This window comes from Bos mutus, chromosome 23 (genome assembly GCF_027580195.1).
Source record: "Bos mutus isolate GX-2022 chromosome 23, NWIPB_WYAK_1.1, whole genome shotgun sequence".
Taxonomy (NCBI): domain Eukaryota; kingdom Metazoa; phylum Chordata; class Mammalia; order Artiodactyla; family Bovidae; genus Bos; species Bos mutus.
This window is the reverse complement of record NC_091639.1, coordinates 43,555,022-43,574,233: the sequence shown is the minus strand read 5'-3', so window position 1 is coordinate 43,574,233 and position 19,212 is coordinate 43,555,022. Positions and strand designations below refer to the sequence as shown.

At 39.7% G+C, this 19,212-nt stretch overlaps 1 protein-coding gene across 1 annotated transcript in view; it reads right to left on the bottom strand.

Moving 5' to 3' along the window:
* MLIP (muscular LMNA interacting protein) overlaps positions 1 to 19,212 on the bottom strand; it is a 278,691-nt gene that overhangs the window by 106,458 nt on the left and 153,021 nt on the right. The window contains 1 exon segment of the mRNA XM_070361005.1: positions 631 to 702. Coding sequence (XP_070217106.1) covers positions 631 to 702 — 72 coding nt within the window.

Here is a 19,212-nt window from a genome sequence, read left to right as displayed (position 1 = left end):
TCCTGTGCGTCCTGCACTGCAGGCAGATTTTTACCATCTGAGCCACCTATGAATCACCCAGTTTGAAAGGTGACCAGTTGCCCAGATGTAACCCCATTTTACCTCTACTCCGTCGACTGACCAATGTGAACAGAAGTGGACACCCTTACATATTTTTTTAAGATTTTCTATGGGGACTTTATTTTTAAAGTCTTTACTGAATTTGTATAATCCTGCTTCTGGTTTATGTCTTGGTTTTTTGTGAGGCATGTGGGATCTCAGCTCCCCAACCAGGGACTGACCCACACCTCCTGCACTGGAAAGCGAAGTCTTAATCATCACGGGACCACCATCCTGGAAACACTTAAATTTTAACAATTATTTAAAATTCCAAAGGACAGGGATATACTCAGAGATACACGATGTAATCAAGTTTCCCAGAGCTGCCTGACAGCTCCTACCCAGACTCTACTGATAAATTAATGATGTCTCCAATTCTACTCACCAAGATGCTTTCACCATGTCATCCTAAACTAAAAGCAGCATTTTATTTTGGTAAATGCAAAACTTGAAAACAGAAATTTTCTAAAAAACATGAGCAATCTTAGAAAACATCACCAAAATTTACTCTGCTTTTGAGCCAACACTGACCTTCTGTTCCAAAAGCAATGTGTTTGTTGGGATTGCTGCAAAAGCCTTGTAGCTGGACTTGGTCTTGTATTGCTAGAATGGGGGGTAACCAGAAAGTAAGAATGGAGTTGAAAAGGGGAAAGAATGTGACATAATTTTAGACCAGTTCTACCAAGTTAAACGACATGTTATCAAACGAAGGAAACAGTGATTATGCTTCAACAACTTGCTTTTGACAGAAAAAAATTAGCTCTTCCTGTTAATGTTTTATTAGAATGAGAAGCAAAGAAATACCACAGTAAAACATCAGCCTAGGGATTATAGGCAATTATATGGTATATCATTTCAGAGTTTAAAAACATTCCTTTTTACAAAGTTATATGTAAATTTCTCATTGGCAGTATGCTGTGACAGGAAGACTATTGTATAAATATTTGGGGTATTTTTGCTTGATTCTCAAAGGAATGTGGGTCTTTTTTTATGGTGCTGTAATTAACAAATATTATGCCAATAAGTTTAATTGAACTTGATACAGTCTCTTGCATCATTTATAAAAACAGTGATCAGAACACATAAAATCTGGTAATAATGTTTAAAAAGTAGTATTTTGAATAGATGTGATAGCAATTTAACTCCATAATGGGAAAACTAGGAGGCCACTAGAAGGTCTTAAATTCATTTTTTAAACTTCATCACCCTCTCCTCACTTTCCAATACAGTGATATTAAAGAATCAAAAGATAAAATATTCCAAGTTTTAAGTAAAAGTTGGGGTAATCCAGTTCAGTTTTGTAGAGTATATGGGGTTGAGCATGAGAAAACTGTAGAAATCAGGATCATAGACATAATCAAAATCCCAGTGTTGACATTGCTCTGGGTGCCAAGTTCAAGGTTCCTCTCATTTCAAAAGCTCCTGTCTCAGGCAGCTTCCCCACCGGCCCCAGAGCTGTGGGAAACTGGCGCACAGCACCAGGCTGTCTTCATCCCCTGCAAGCAAACCAAAGGGTCTACAGAAGAAGACAGAGTAATCAAGTAAAATAAAAAAATGCCAGGGATGGAAGAAGCAATGCTTCGGCCCCTTCAAGCCCTGAGTCTCTCTGTTGACCTGGTACAGTAAGCCCCCCACATATGAACAAGTTCCGTCCCAAGAGCGCGTTGGTAAGTTCAATTTGTTTTTAAGTCCAACTAAGTTAGCCTAGATACTCAACTAATACATTTGGCTATATGGTACTGTACTATAATAGGTTTGTAATACTTTTCATACAAATAAAATGTACATTAGAAACAAACACAAAAAATGAAACATTTTCAAATTTACAGTACAATACCTTGAAAGGTTCAGTACTACAGTACAACAGCTGGGATATAGGGGCTGGCATGAACGTTCACATCTTTGAAAGGTTGAAACCTGAAGGTTCATATGTAGGGGACTTACTGTACTGCTATAGTCTCCAGAAAATAATGTATTTAAATTAATGATTGAAGCAAAATACCATCTCAACATGGAAAATAAGAGCCGACATCTATAACTAGGAAAATGACATGCATTGCCTCATTTAATTTTGCAGAATCCCTATAACTAAACAATCATTAAGCAAAGGCTATGTGGTGAGTTCAGATGACTCATCTAAGACCACAGCCCATATAAAATCTAAAAGATTTGGAATTCGGGTCCACCAGGCCCATATCTCTCAATAAGATATCTTCTCCCAAGGAATATCTAAACAGATAAATAATGCAGAAAAAATGTTATTAATATTCCACAGTGGTTTTGTGGGTATTTAATTGCAACAATAGTTGCAATAATAATTAACAATCACTACCCTCTAAAACAGAGAAGGCAATGGCACCCTACTCCAGTACTCTTGCCTGGAAAATCCCATGGACGGAGGAGCCTGGTAGGCAGCAGTCCATGGGGTCGCACAGAGTTGGACACGACTGAAGCAACTTAGCAGCAGCAGCAGCACCCTCTAAAAGCTTACTAGGTACACTCTAAAAGCTTACTGTGTATTATCTCCCTGAGTTATCAAAACAAACCTATGACGTAGATACTATATTACCTTCACTTGATATATGGAAACTAAAAGGCTTCCCTAATAGCTCAGTTGGTAAAGAATCCACCTGCAATGCAGGAGACCCCAATTCTATTCTTGGGTCATCAAGATCCTCTGGAGAAGGGATAGGCTAACGACTCCAGTATTCTGGCCTGGAGAATTCCATGGACTGTATAGTCCATGGGGTCGCAAAGAGTCGGACATGACTGAGCGACTTTCACTTTCACTTCAAAGCAGAGAGATGTTAAGAAAGAATTTATCTAAGGTCTGCTGCTGCTGCTGCTGCTAAGTCACTTCAGTCATGTCCGACTCTGTGCGACCCCATAGACGGCAGCCCACCAGGCTTCCCCGTCCCTAGGATTCTCCAGGCAAGAACACTGGAGTGGGTTGCCATTTCCTTCTCCAATGCATGAAAGTAAAAAGTGAAAGGGAAGTCGCTCAGTCATGTCCAACTATTAGCGACCCCATGGACTGCAGCCCACCAGGGTCCTCCGTCCATGGGATTTTCCAGGCAAGAGTACTGGAGTGGGGTGCCATTGCCTTCTCTGAGGTCACTAGCTACTAAATCATAGCTGGGATTTGTACATGGGTGCTCCAGGTCAACAGCCATGACTCATCTACCATAGGACCTCACCTCATCTTTCAGGGTGCATAATTATTTATAACCTTTGCTCGCCTATCCTCAGCTGCTCTAAAGAATATAGCTGAAAAGCTTGGTCAGAGCAATATTTTGCTATTATACACGTAATGCCATATAATATTAGACTCAGAAGTGAAATTGAAGGCAATTTGGTTCAACCCCCTTAGCCAAATCTGATCCCTTGTTCAGCCACACCTCCCAAGGTAGCACGTTTTGTTCTGTTAGAATTAGTACAAAATTCTCCGTTATATTGAGACAAAATATGCTTCTGCTAACTTACTCCTAGAGAACATTGGTCCTTTTTTTCCCTATTTGACTAAGAGCTCTCTTCTGTGTGATGGTTATACTGCTATCTCTATCAACCTTTTTCTTACTGATCCTCAACTGAAGAACTCCACTATCATTTTCCTCTGTCAATATTCTTTTAACATATTTAAAATTTAATTTTGATTTTATATTAGAGTATACTTGGGCAATGGCACCCCACTCCAGTACTCTTGCCTGGAAAATCCCATGGACGGAGGAGCCTGGTAGGCTGCAGTCCGTGGGGTCGCTAGGAGTCGGACACGACTGAGTGACTTCACTTTCACTTTTCACTTTCATGCATTGGAGAAGGAAATGGCAACCCACTCTGGTGTTCTTGCCTGGAGAATCCCAGGGATGGTGGAGCCTGATGGGCTGCCGTCTATGTGATTAGCAGCAGCAGCAGCAGCATACTTGATTTACAGTGTTGTATTTAAAAAATGATACAAATGATCTTATTTACAAAACAGAAGCAGATTGACAGAATTTGAAAACATTTATGTTTACCAAATTCTGTTTACCAAATTTAAAAATTTATGTTTACCAAAGGGGAAAGGTGCGGGGAAGGATAAATTAGGTGTGTGGGATTAATATATACACACTACTATATGTAAAAATTTAAAAGATATGTTTAACTAGATGTATTTTTAACACAAGGCAGAATATCATCATCATGTACATGATATTGACAATAAACTCAATTAATACAGTGAAGATAATAATCATAGGAATTGTCTCCTTAGTTTTTGTGTTATGTTTAGAATACAGAAGAGCATGAAATTGAAGTCATTTTATATATTATTGGATCACAGTGACTATGCTAGAGCCTAAAATTCCTAATTCTTTCATCTCTTTTTTAAAATTAATTTATTTTAATTGGTGGCTAATTACTTTACAATATTGTGGTGGTTTTGCCATACATCAACACGAGTCAGCCACGGGTGTACAGGTGTCTCCTCATCCAGAACTCCCCTCCAACTCACTACCCACCCCCATGGAGAACAGTGTGTAGAGTCCTTAAAAAACTGGAAATAGAACTGCCATACAACCCAGCAATCCCACTGCTGGGCATACACACAGAGGAAACCAGAATTGAAAGAGACACATGTACCCCAGTGTTCACTGCAGCACTGCTTACAATAGCTAGGACATGGAAGCAACCCAGATGTCAATTGGCAAATGAATGGTAAGGAAACTGTGGTACACAGACACAATGGAATATTGCTCTTTCATTTCTTTTTAACATTTGGTTTATATTTGGTTTGTCATTGTAAACTGTAAAGTTAAAACTTTTATGTTATTTCATGAACCATTTTTATCTTCATTCAAGTCACAGATTAAGGACAGAAAGCTCTTGCCTACTGGATTCTGCCAACCTGATGGGCATTGAACCATCTTGTAAATTTACTTGGATACAGCAGTCCAATTAACAGAGTCATTCAACAAATTATTATTGAGTATCCACTTTGTCACGTGTATTGTTCTAAATATTAGAGATTCAGCAGTAAACAAAACTCACAAGACTTTACTCTCTAGAGTTGATATCTCATTGAACTGAAACAAATGAACAATAAATAAATAATAAAGAAAAGTCCTAGAAAGATAAATAATATTCAGAAAATTAAAGTAAAATGATGAGATAGAGAGTGATCTCAAGAATGCTTTGGATTAAACATTCAGAACAAGTGGGAATTCACAGGAATACATCACTAGACCTCTAATAGGACTAGTGGAAGGTAGGAAAAAAGGAAGATATCTTTCCTTGTTCGTGATATCATGAGAGACATCACGAAAGCTGGAACCTGGAAGGCATTCAACAAACGTCTATTGCTTTAAGAAAATCTCTCACTTCCAGTTATAGTTGTTTTTGTAAACAGTCACAAACTAAGAATTTGCCATAATTTTCAGAATTTACCTTGGAATTTTGTGTGAAAAAAAAATTGCTTGCTTCTTTTTTCTGGTAAATCTCTTCCATAATTTACAATAGTTTTGCAATAGAAGTCGTAACTTAATCCTTCTTTTTTTGTGATATAATTTTTCTAGACCAGGAGATTGTACTTCTTTACAGCAACCAGATGTCCTTTCTAATACTTCATCTATCTGGAGCCTTATGCATCTCTAAGATATATTTTCCCTTCATGGATCAAGGCAAATTGAACATGGTAAAGTAGGAAAGAGCAAGATTGAATATCAACATATTAAGAATCAAGGAAGTTCCAGGAAAACATCTATTTTTGCTTCATTGACTATGCCAAAGCGTTTGACTCTGTGGATCACAACAAACTGGAAAATTCTTAAAGACAACCCTACCTATCTCCTGAGAAATCTGTGTGCAGGTCAAGAAGCAACAGTTAAAACCAGACATGGAACAATGGACTGCTACAAATAGGGAAAGGAGTACATCAAGGCTGTATACTGTCACCCTCTTTATTTAACTTATATGCAGAGTACATCAAGCGAAATGCTGGGCTGGATGAATCACAAGCTGGAGTCAAGACTGCCTGGAGAAATATCAGTAACCTCAGACATGCAGATGACACCTCCTTTATGGCAGAAATGCAAAAGGGCAAAACGGCTGTCTGAGGAGGCCTTACAAATAGCTCAGAAGAACAGAAGCTAGAGGCAAAGGAGAAAAGAAGAGATACACCATTTGAATGCAGAGTTCCAAAGAATAGCAAAGAGAGAGAAGAAAGCCTTTCTCAGTGATCAATGCAAAGAAACAGAGGAAAAAAATAGAATGCTAGAAACTAGAGATTTCTTCAAGAAAATTAGAGATACCAAGGGAACATTTCATGCAAAGATGGGCACAATAAAGGACAGAAATGGTATGGAAAAGACAAGCAGAAGATATAAAGAAGTGGCAAGAATACATAGAAGAACTACAAAAAAAAAAGAGATCTTCATGACCCAGATAACCATGATGGTGTGATCACTCACCTATAGCCAAACATCCTGGCATGAGAAGTCAACTGGGTCTTAGGAAGCATCACCACGAACAAAGCTAGTGGAGGTGATGGGATTCCAGTTGAACTATTTCAATTCCTAAAAGACGATGGTGTGAAAGTGCTGCACTCAATATGCCAGCAAATTTGGAAAACTCAGCAGTGGCCACAGGACTGGAAAAGGTCAGTTTTCATTCCAATCCCAAAGAAAGGCAATGCCAAAGAATGCTCAAGCTACCGCACAATTGCACTCATCTCACACACTGGCAAAGTAATGCTCACAATTCTCCAAGCCAGGCCTCAACAGTACGTGAACTGTGAACTTCCAGATGTTCAAGCTGGATTTAGAAAAGGCAGAAGAACCAGAGATCAAATTGCTAACATCCACTGGATCATAGAAAAAGCAAGAGAATTCCAGAAAAACATCTATTTCTGTTTTATTGATTATGCCAAAGCCTTTAACTGTGTAGGTCACAACAAACTGTGGAAAATTCTGAAAGATGTGGGAATACCAGACCACCTGACCTGCCTCCTGAGAAACCTGTATGCAGGTCAAGAAGCAACAGTTAGAACCGGACATGGAACAACAGACTGGTTACAAATTGGGGAAAATCAAGGCTGTATATTTTCACCCTGCTTGTTTAACTTATATGCAGAGTATATCATGCGAAATGCCAGGCTGGATGAAGCACAAGGTGGAATCAAGATTGCCAGAAGAAATAATAACCTCAGATATGCAGATGACACCATCCTTAAGGCAAAAAGTGAAGAGGAACTATAGAGCCTCTTGATTTGGAAAAGCTGGCTTAAAACTCAACATTCAAAAACTTAGATCATGGCATCTGGTCCCATCACTTCATGGCAAATAGATGGGGAAGCAGTGGAAACAATGACAGACTTTATTTTCTTGGGTTCCAAAATCACTGCAAGTGGTGACTGAAGCCGTGAAATTAAAAGATGTTTGTTCCGTGGAAGAAAAGCTATGACCAAGCTAGACAGCGTATTAAAAAGCAGAGACATTACTTTGCCAACAAAGGTCTGTCTAGTCAAGGCTATAGTTTTTCCAGTAGACATGTATGGATGAGAGTTGGACTATAAAGAAAGCTGAGCACTGAAGAATTGATGCTTTTGAACTGTGATGTTGGAGAAGACTCTTGAGAGTCTCTTGGATTGCAAGAAGATCCAACCAGTCCATCCTAAAGGAGATCAGTCCTGAATATTCATTGGAAGTACTGATGTTGAAGCTGAAACTTCAACACTTTGGCCACCTGATACGAAGAACTGACTCATTAGAAAAGACTCTGAGGCTAGGAAGGATTAAAGGTGGGAGGATAAGGGGACGACAGAGGATGAAATGGTTGGTTGGCATCACTGACTCAATGGACATGAGTTTGAGCAAGCTCTGGGAGTTGATGATGGATAGGAAAGCCTGGCATGCTGCAGTCCATGGGGTTGCAAAGAATCTCACATGACTAAGCAACTGAACTGAACTGAACTGAACTGAATGGCAGAAAGTGAAGATAAACTAAAGAGCCTCTTAATGAAGGTGAAAGAGAAGAGTGAAAAAGCTGGCTTGAAACTCAACATTAAGAAAACTAATGGCATCTTGTCCAATCACTTCATGGCAAATATATTGGGAAAATGTGGAAACAGTGACCAATTTTATTTTCTTGGACCCAAAAATCACTGCAAATGGTGAGTGCAGCTATGAAATTAAAAGACGCTTGCTCCTTGGAAGAAAAGGTATGACAAACCTAGAGAGCATATTAAAAAGCAGAGACATCATTTTGCCAACAAAGGTGCATCTAGTCAAAGCTACGGCTTTTCTAGTAGTCATGTACAGATTGTGAGAGTTGGACCATAAAGAAGGCTGAGCACAGAAGAATTGAAGCTTTTAAACTGTGGTGCTGAAGAAGACTCTTGATTGTCCCTTGGACTCCAAGGAAATCAAACCAGTCAATCCTAAAGGAATTAAGTCTTGAATATTCATTGTAAGGACTGATGCTGAAGTTGAAGCTCCAATACTTTGGCCACCTGTTGAGAAGAGCCAACACTTTTGAAAAGACCCTGATTCTGGGAAAGACCAAAGGCAAAAGGAGAAGGGGGCAGCAACAGATGAGATGGTTAGATAGCATCACTGACTCTTATTGCCATAAGAGATGCCTTTTACGTTCACTATATTTCCTCTGTGTTTTCTTAACAATATTCTAATTTGGAACATATTTCTTTTTCAGCATTTCAAGGCTTCCAGGTATTAAATCAAATATATTGACTTCTTTTCTTTGGTTTAAAATTACAAATCACTCCAATCACTGTTATTATAACTCAAATAATAATAATAAGCTGTAATATTACAGACTGGAATCACCATTAACAAATCATACAAGGTAGAACCAACTAGGCTGACTATGAATCCAGCAAAAAAAATTCAATGATAACTATTATATCTCTTCAATTTACAATCTATGCTTTCAGCCATCATTCAATAAATATTTCTTAAATATCTACTACATGACAGGTGCAGGGCAAAGTTTAGATTTAAAAAAAGAACTGGTATTTTGTAAGCAAGTTTATCAGAGCTAATTCTATTTAGAGGCAATGCTAGATATTGCAACATAAATCCTGGGTGTGAAGATGAGGATAGCAAGAACACCCTTCCCCTTCAGAAAATATTTCCCACCACTATTGTTACCATCACCCCTTCATTGTGTGTGCGTGTGTGCATGCTAAGTCACTTCAGCTGTGTCCAAGTTTGTGCAACCCTATGGATTGTAACCTGCCAGGCTCTTGTGTCCATGGGATTCTCCAGGCAAGAATACTGGAGTGGATTGCCACGCCCTCCTCCAACGAATCTTCCCAACCCAGAGACCGAACCTGTGTCTCTTACACCTCCTGCATTAGCAGGCAGGTTCTTTACCACTAGCGCCACCTGGGAAGCCCAGGTAAAAGTGTCAGTCACTCAGCTGTGCCCAACTCTGTGGACCCTATGGACTGTAGCCCACCAGGCTCTTCGGTCCGTGAGCTTTCCCAGGCTAGAATACTGGAGTGGGTAGCCATTCCCTTCTCCAGTGGATGTTCCTAACCCAGGGATTGAACCCAGGTCTCCTGCACTGTAGGCAGATTCTTTACTGTCTGAGCCACCAGGGAAGCCCGCACCCCCCATCACTGACACGTTAAATTCACCACAGGCTCTAGTAATAAAGAGCTATGGGACCTCAAAACAAACTGTGCTACTTGCCTTGAGAATCAGGGATTTGAACTTATGGTTACACTTTCAGTATAGTCAGCTTCTCTGTCTAGAAGCATGCATCACATGGCTGAGAGCATCACTCCAAATGTCTGCTTCCTGCTCCTCAGAGACCCTGTTTACATTGCCCTAGTTAGCGTCTCCCTGAGACGAAAGCTCAAGCCAATCCTGATCCAATTCACAGGAGGAGGCTGCCCAGACACGTCCCTTACATCTGAATCACTGGCAGAACACAAGGTCCACACTAAGCCTGATAACTGAAGTGCTGTGGGCAGAGCAGGCTGGCTGTAGATAACGGCCAGGCAGAGAGGCTGCAAGCTACTAGGAGAAGTTCCCCGGACAGTTCTTCCCAGGTCCCTTCTCCATGGCCGATTTATTTTTGTGTGTTTCTAGCAAGTGTATAGCATTTATTTCATTGCATTACAAGATTCTGCCATCCATATTAGCCTCATAGGTCATTTAGAGGAGAGATTTTATATTATTTCCAACACCTAGTACCAAGCTGGCAAAGAACAAATGTTCAGCAAATATTTGTTGACTTAAATTGAAACATTTCATTAAAAATTACAATAAGATTCAGGAGGTATAAAAAAAAATTTTAATTCCTCATCTGCTGTTCAAGTCTTAGAAAAGTCTCTTTGAGTTAAATTGCACAATCATCCCTTAGTAAAAATGCAAAACTCCCTGAGGAGTAAGAAACTAGGGCTTTGGTCAATCATTGTCACTTGAGTGTGAATCCTTCCTAAGATGAGTTTGGAAAAGCTAGCTGAAGAGAAGCAAAAGAATGGGATACAGAATTGGTTAGTTCTGAGATAGCAGGGATGTGACAATCGTGAAAACCTAGAATCCCCAGAAAGGTGCCAAGGTGGAGGAGGTGGAGGAGAAGACAGTGAGACGAAAAGAGAAAAAGGAAACAAAAAGATACCCATGTCTAGTATCAGCTATTTTAATGACATTTTACATACAGCTGGCTTTGATCATGGCTGAATGTTTGCTAATCTACCTACAAAATATACCCAGAAATATTATCTTCTCCTTCACTGCCACCAAAGCCACCATCGTCCATCACTCCCCCACCCCCAGGTGGTTGCAACAGCTTCCTAAGGTCTTCCATTTTCCCTCTCACCCTCTAACGGTCACAGCACAGCAGCCAGATAGATTGAATTGTGTCAAATGAATGAAACTGGGTCATTTGTAGAGATGTGGATGGACCTAGAGACTGATGCATGGAGTGAAGTAAGTCACAAAGAGAAAGACAAACACTTTTTATATTAAATATATTAAAATGTATAAGTGGAATCTAGAAAAATGGTACAGATGATCTTATTTGCAAAGCAGACATAGAGACAGACATAGAAAACAAATATATGGATACCAAGTGGGGAAGGGGGGTGGGATGAATTGGGAGATTGGGATTGACGTATATATACACTATTGATAGGTATAAGATACAAAACTAACTAATGAGAACCTATTGTATAGCATAGGGAACTCGACTCAGTGCTATGTGGTGACTTCAATGGGAAGGAAATCAAAAAAAGAGGGGTTATATATGTATATGTGTGACTTCCCAGGCGGCTCAGTGGTAAAGAATCTGCCTGCAATGCAGAAGACGTGGGTTGTGTCCCTGAGCCAGGAAGATCCCCTGGAGAAGAAAATGATGACCCTCTCCAGTATTCTTGCCTGGGAAATCCCACGGACAGAGGAACCTTGTGCGGGCTATAGGCCACGGGGTCGAGAAGGGTCAGATTTCACTCAGTGCCTAAACAGCAACAGCAATATGTCTATGCGTAGCTGATTCCCCCTGCTGTACAGTGGACACTAACACAACTTTGTAAAGCAGCTACACTCCAGGAAAAAAAATAAATTTAAAATATAAAACATTCCAGTGGTTTCCTGACTTACTCAAGTTAAACATCAACGATTTAGCATAGCAAAGAGTCCAAAATGCAGTACTTGGATGCAATCTCGAAAACGACAGAATGATCTCTGTTCATTTCCAAGGCAAACCATTCAGTATCACAGTAATCCAAGTCTATGCCCCAATCAGTAACACTGAAGAAGCTGAAGTTGAACGGCTCTATGAAGACCTACAAGATCTTCTAGAACTAACACCCAAAAACGATGTCCTTTTCATTATAGGGGATTGGAATGCAAAAGTAGAAAGTCAAGAAAAACCTGCAGTAACAGGCAAATTTGGCCTTGGATACAGAATGAAGCAGGGCAAATCTAATAGAGTTTTCCCAAGAAAACACAGTGGTCATAGCAAACACCCTCTTCCAACAACACAAGAGATGACTCTACACATGGACATCACCAGATGGTCAACACCAAAATCAGATTGATTATATTCTTTGCAGCCAAAAATGGAGAAGCTCTATACAGTCAGCAAAAACAAGACCAGGAGCTGACTGTGGCTCAGATCATGAACTTATTGCCAAATTCAGACTTAAACTGAAGAAAATAGGGGAAACCACTAGACCATTCAGGTATGACCTAAATCAAATTCCTTATGATTATATAGTGGAAGTGAGAAATAGAGTTAAGAGACTAGATCTGATAGACAGAGTGCCTGATGAACTATGGATGGAGGTTCATGACATTGTACAGGAGACAGGGATCAAGATCATCCCCAAGAAAACAAAATGCAAAAAAAGCAAAATGGCTGTCTGAGGAGGCCTTACAAATAGCTGTGAAAGAAAAGAAGCCAAAAGCAAAGGAGAAAAGGAAAGATATACCCATCTGAAAGCAGAGTTACAAAGAATAGCAAGGACAGATAAGAAAGCCCTTCCTCAATGATCAGTGCAAAGAAATAGAGGGAAACAATAGAATAGGAAAGACCAGAGATCTCTTCAAGAAAATTAGAGATACCAAGGGAACATTTCATGCAAAGAGGGGCTCAATAAAGGACAGAAATGGTATGGACCTAACAGAAGCAGAAGATATTGAGAAGAGGTGGCAAGAATGCATAGAAGAACTATACAAAAAAGATCTTCATGACCCAGATAATCACAATGGTGTGATCACTCACCTAGAGCCAGACATCCTGGAATGTGAAGTCAAGAGGGTCTTAGGAAGTATCACTATGAACAAAGCTAGTGGAGGTGATGGAATTCCAGTTGAGCTATTTCAAATCCTAAAAGATGATGCTGTGAAAGTGCTGAACTCAATATGTCAGCAAATTTGGAAAACTCAACAGTGGCCACAGGACTGGAAAAGGTCAGTTTTCATTCCAATCCCAAAGAAAGGCAATGCCAAAGAATGCTCAAACTCACACAATTGCACTCATCTCACACACTAGTAAAGTAATGCTCAAAATTCTCCAAGCCAGGCTTCAGCAATATGTGAACCATGAACTTCCAGATGTTCAAGCTGGGTTTAGAAAAGGCAGAGGAACCAGAGATCAAATTGCCAACATCAGCTGGATCATCAAAAAAGAAAGAGAGTTCCAGAAAAAGATCTATTTCTGCTTTATTGACTATGCCAAAGCCTTTGACTGTGTTGATCACAATAAACTGTGGAAAATTCTTCAAGAGATGGGAATACCAGACCACCTGACCTGCCTCTTGAGAAACCTATATGCAGGTCAAGAAGCAACAGTTAGAACTGGACATGGAACAACAGACTGGTTCCAAATAGGAAAAGGAGTACATCAAGGCTGTATGTTGTCACCCTGCTTATTTAACTTCTATGCAGAGTACATCATGAGAAACGCTGGGCTGGATGAAGTGCAAGCTGGAATCAAGATTGCTGGGAGAAATATCAGTAACCTCAGATATGCAGATGACAACACCCTTATGGTAGAAAGTGAAAGAACTAAAAAGCCTCTTGATGAAAGTGAAAGAGGAGAGTGAAAAAGTTGACTTAAAGTTCAACATTCATAAAACTAAGATCATGGCATCTGGACCCATCACTTCATGGGAAATAGATGGGGAAACAGTGGAAACAGTGGCCTACTTTATTTTTCTGGGCTCCAAAATCACTGCAGATGGTGATTGCAGCCAGGAAGTTAAAAGATGCTTACTCCTTGGAAGGAAAGTTATGACCAAGCTAGACAGCATATTAAAAAGCAGAGACATTACCTTTGTCGACAAAGGTCCGTCTAGTCAAGGCTATGGTTTTTGCAGTAGTCATGTATGGATGTGAGAGTTGGACTGTGAAGAAAGCTGAGTGTGGAATTGATGCTTTTGAACTGTGGTGTTGGAGAAGACTCTTGAGAGTCCCTTGGATTGCAAGGAGATACAACCAGTCCATCCTAAAGGAAATTGGAAGGACTGATTTTGAAGCTGAAATTCCAATATTTTGGCCACCTGATGTGAAGAGCTAACTCATTTGAAAAGACCCTGATGCTGGGAAAGATTGAAGGCAGGAGGATAAGGGGACGACAGAGGATGAGATGGTTGGATGGCATCACTGACTCAATGGACATGAGTTTGGGTAGACTCCAGGAGTTGGTGATGGACAAAGAGGCCTGGTGTGCTGTGGTTCACGGGGTCACAAAGAGTCGGACATGACTGAGTGCCTGAACTGAACTGAACTGAATTGTGCTAAACATCTTATGATAATCTATAAGGGAAGAGAATCTGGAAAACACCGTATGTGTATATATGTACTGAATCACTTTGTTGTACATCTGAAACTAACACAATATTGTAAATCAACTATGCATCAGTAAAAATAAAATATATTGAAAACTTAGAAGTGGTCCACAAGTCCTCATAGGACCAAGCTCTCCCAGTTACATCTCCCTCTGACAGCCTCAGCTTCCCCTACTCACTCTACTTTTGCCACACTGGCTCCCTATCCATTCTTTGTACCGGCCCCGTGGTCTGTGGCCTTAGGAATTTTTCCTGACTACATTCTCTCAAGAAGCATCACGTCCACAGATGTCGCCCTCTCAAAGAAACCTATCTGCATCACCCAATATAAATTTATGAAAACCACCTCTTGCCCTGATAGACTTTTCTCCATACCACTTATGATCTTCTCATAGACAAGAAAATATACTAATTGAGGAGGAGGGTCATTTCTCTCTCCCCGTAGATTGTAAATGTTCTTCCAGCAGGCATTTAGTGCAATGTTGGTTCAACATCTTCACAACTTTGAAAGGTATACATAATAAGCACGTGATACATACTGACTGTAGGAATGAGTGATTTGTTTTGAACCCAGATTAACCATTTTTCCTCATGGAGGTACATTTCATATTGTTTGTTTCCCAGATTACATGAGGGTCAGCAGAAATGGAGAAAGTCGCATGGAAGCTTACCACCAAGTTTCCAGTGTGATATATTTGGAAATATTATGATGCCTCAAAGGAATGAGAGTTTATAAATGAAACATCAGCTATCAAAAGTTCAGGAAATATCAAAAAGCTCCCAAATGATTATCTAAATAAGCTATGTGCCCAGAGAGCATTCAGGCCAGGGCAGCCAGACCACTGGACCCTCACAGAGCTGTGGACCATCATCAGTGAGGGGCAAAATGAATGAGTTTTTGATATAATGACCATCCCAAATTTCCATATGGAATGCCATGATAACCCACTAGGAGAAAAATATAAACTATTTTATAAGTGAAGGCAAATATATTAGAAGCCCAAATACAACTCTGTGTATTAGCTTTCTGATATTCAGGCTTTCCCAAGGCGAAAAGAAAGGTCTCCAACAATACACATGTTGATCAAAGAGCCGTGGCAGCAACATTTAAGGAGACACCCATCCTGTCTAGGGCCATGATTATAATGTAAAGTAGTATTTTCAACCATATCTGAAATTAAAATATAGCCATTACATTATATAGACTCAGAACCTTCAGGTTCTATGAGAAAGAAATATCAAACATGTCTTACCCCTGAATTTAGCTCAGCATTATCCAGCTGTTCCATTTTATTTTCATATCAAAGGAGAATACAGCCCAGGCTTGGAACTAATACCTTCTAGGCACTGATATTTTAATTTGATCGTCTTCCATATTATAGGACCACTCTCCTCTTGGGATCTGGCACTGAGGGAAGCTGATTTAAATCTGAAACTCTTTGACTTCAAAGAGCGTTCTGTGCTCAGGTTAGAACCACAGTGGAAAGAGAGAGATAATAAACTCCAAAAAACACAGAAATTATTTGATATCCTGAAGCTTTTGTCTATTTCCTCCTATCAATCTATAAAATAATCTTAGCAATTTAAGCAAAGCTAGTCAAACATCAAAAGAAACTGAGAATTGGGGTAAGCTTTATCTCTTCCAGTATCCATCAGTGTTCATTTTAAAGAACTTTTTATACTCAAGTTTATATATTACTCCTTGGAAGGAAAGTTATGACCAACCTAGATAGCATATTCAAAAGCAAAGACATTACTTTGCTAACAAATGTTCGTCTAGGCAAGGCTATGGTTTTTCCTGTGGTCATGTATGGATGTGAGAGTTGGACTGTGAAGAAGGCTGAGCGCCGAAGAATTGATGCTTTTGAACTGTGGTGTTGGAGAAGACTCTTGAGAGTCCCTTGGACTGCAAGGAGATCCAACCAGTCCATTCTGAAGGAGATCAGCCCTGGGATTTCTTTGGAAGGAATGATGCTAAAGCTGAAACTCCAGTACTTTGGCCAACTCATGTGAAGAGTTGACTCATTGGAAAAGACTCTGATGCTGGGAGGGATTGGGGGCAGGAGGAGAAGGGGACGACAGAGGATGAGATGGCTGGATGGCATCACTGACTCGATGGACGTGAGTCTCAGTGAACTCTGGGAGTTGGTGATGGACAGGGATGCCTGGCGTGCTGCGATTCATGGGGTCGCAAAGAGTCGGACACGACTGAGCGACTGATCTGATCTGATCTATTTATATATATAGGGATTCCCTGGTGGCTCAGACGGTAATGAGTCTGCCTGCAATGCAGGATACCCAGGTTCGATCCCTGGGTTGGGAAGATCCCCTGGAGAAGAACATGGCAACCCACTCCAGTATTCTTGCCTGGAGAATCCCCACGGATGGAGGGGAATGGTAGGCTACAGACCATATGGTCGCAAAGAGTCGGACACAACTGAGCAACTTCACTTTACTTTCTTTCATATATATATATATGTATATACATACATATGCTATGCTATGCTAAGTCACTTCAGTCGTGTCCGACTCTGTGTGACCCCATAGACGGTAGCCCACCAGGCTCCCTCGTCCCTGGGATTCTCCAGGCAAGAACACTGGAGTGGGTTGCCATTTCCTTCTCCAATGCATGAAAGTGAAAAGTGAAAGTGAAGTCGCTCAGTCGTGTCCGACTCTTAGCGACCCTATGGACTGCAGCCTACCAGGCTTCTCTGTCCATGGGATTTTCCAGGCAAGAGTACTGGAGTGGGGTGCCATTGCCTTCTCCGATATATATACATATATATATATATATATATATACACACACACACACACACACACACACACACACACGGGCTGATTTTTACCTAGAGAGATAATAATAGCAAAAAAAAAAAAAAAAAAAAAAGGAGGAAATAAATATGATAAAGAAGAGTATTATTCAAGAGAAACTAATTTATCAGAAGTTATTATAAATTTTATCCATTATATGAAACATTTTTCTGTTCAAAGAAACAGATAAAAATGGATAAATTATAACCACTCTTCATATTTTAATACAGTTCATCAAATTTTATCATGCATTTCTGTAAGCTTGAATTATATGAACTTGGAAATAAAGAAACTAAACAGGAATAAATAAAGCAAATGCCAAGAATTCTTCAATACTGGGAGTAGTAAGTGAGCTGTGGAGGAAAAGGTCATCGAAAAACTTGATTTTAGGACAAAAAGATTTTATCAGAACTCCCTTCAGGCTCATCCTCTTCCAACTCTTCAAAAACAGGGCAAAACATAAACAAAGCAGCTGCTAAGTCACTTCAGTCGTGTCCGACTCTGTGCGACCCCAGAGACAGCAGCCCACCAGGCTCCCCCATCCCTGGGATTCTCCAGGCAAGAACACTGGAGTGGGTTGCCATTTCCTTCTCCAATGCATGAAAGTGAAAAGTGAAAGTGAAGTCACTCAGTTCTGTCTGACTCCTAGGGACCCCATGGACTGCAGCCTACCAGGCTCCTCTGTCCATGGGATTTTCCAGGCAAAAGTACTGGAGTGGGGTGCCATTAACAGAAACTCTCTAAAGAAGCCAGTGGAGTAAAACTACTTTTCACAAAGGTAAAGAATAATTTAAGTATAATGCAGTGTGGTATAAGAGATCATTGTCAATAAATTCAGGAAAAGGTAATGTTTAAATCACCAGGTTTTTTTTTAATACATCACAAGTGAATTCCATAATAACATATATGTATTGAAAAAATAACCACCAGCTCATTTACTTCAAATAAACCACTTTTTCAAATTTAGAATTAGGGTAAAAGATTTTTTCCATCTCATTTGCTTTTTAAAATAGAAGGACTTCATAATCTGGAAAAATATATTTTAAAATGATCCAAATATTATATCAATTGATCATTCTAATCATCATCTCATAATGATGATTTCCTTCCTAAGAATTAATAAATCAGGCTAAAATTATAATGTATATGAGTTACTGCTTTGTTGCAATAAATCTCAGTTTTTAAAAAAATGGCTTCAAGATTCCGTAGACTTCAATTAATATAAATGTCATCTCAGTCAGCATAAGAAACATTACCTGAGCAAGCTATTCATTGAACAACAGTTTCTTAGTACAGAGAATGGAGAAAATAATATGGCCAATCTTACACAGTCATAACAAAAATAACAGACATAGTCTCTTCTAATTAAATTTTAACTGCTTTGTGTAACTACTGTGATGGTTCATGATTCACAGAGAATATTTGATCTCTGTTTCTGTAATTATCATTGGTATTATCACTAGTTGATGATAAGACCAGTATTCTTATGTGTCCACATACATTCATCTGGGACCATCTTCTGTATATTTGGTCAGGTTGTTTAACATTTCTGAAATGCCAACTGCTTTCCTCTTCATTAAGCTAAATCCTAAACATTGGAACATAAATCTTCCAACATTTATGACAATGTACCTCAATAACCATATCCCATAATAATATTCTCTGAATTCAGTGAACTTTTATAATTTTATACATAATCTATCTTATACTGTTAATATTGCCTTGTCCTTGTTTTCTAGGTTTACTGTAAATTTACTAAGTCTCTACAGCTTCTCCACATTATGTATATATATGTATGCTTGCATGCATGCTAAGTCGCTTCAGTTGTGTCCAGCCCTTTGTGATCCTATGGACTGTACCCTACCAGGCTCCTCTGTCCATGGAATTCTCAGGCAAGAATACTGGAGTGGGTTGTCATTTCCTTCTCCAGGGGTCTTCTGACCCAGGGATATAACCCGCGTCTGTTTCCTGCATTGGCAGGAGGGTTCTTTACCACTAATGCCACCT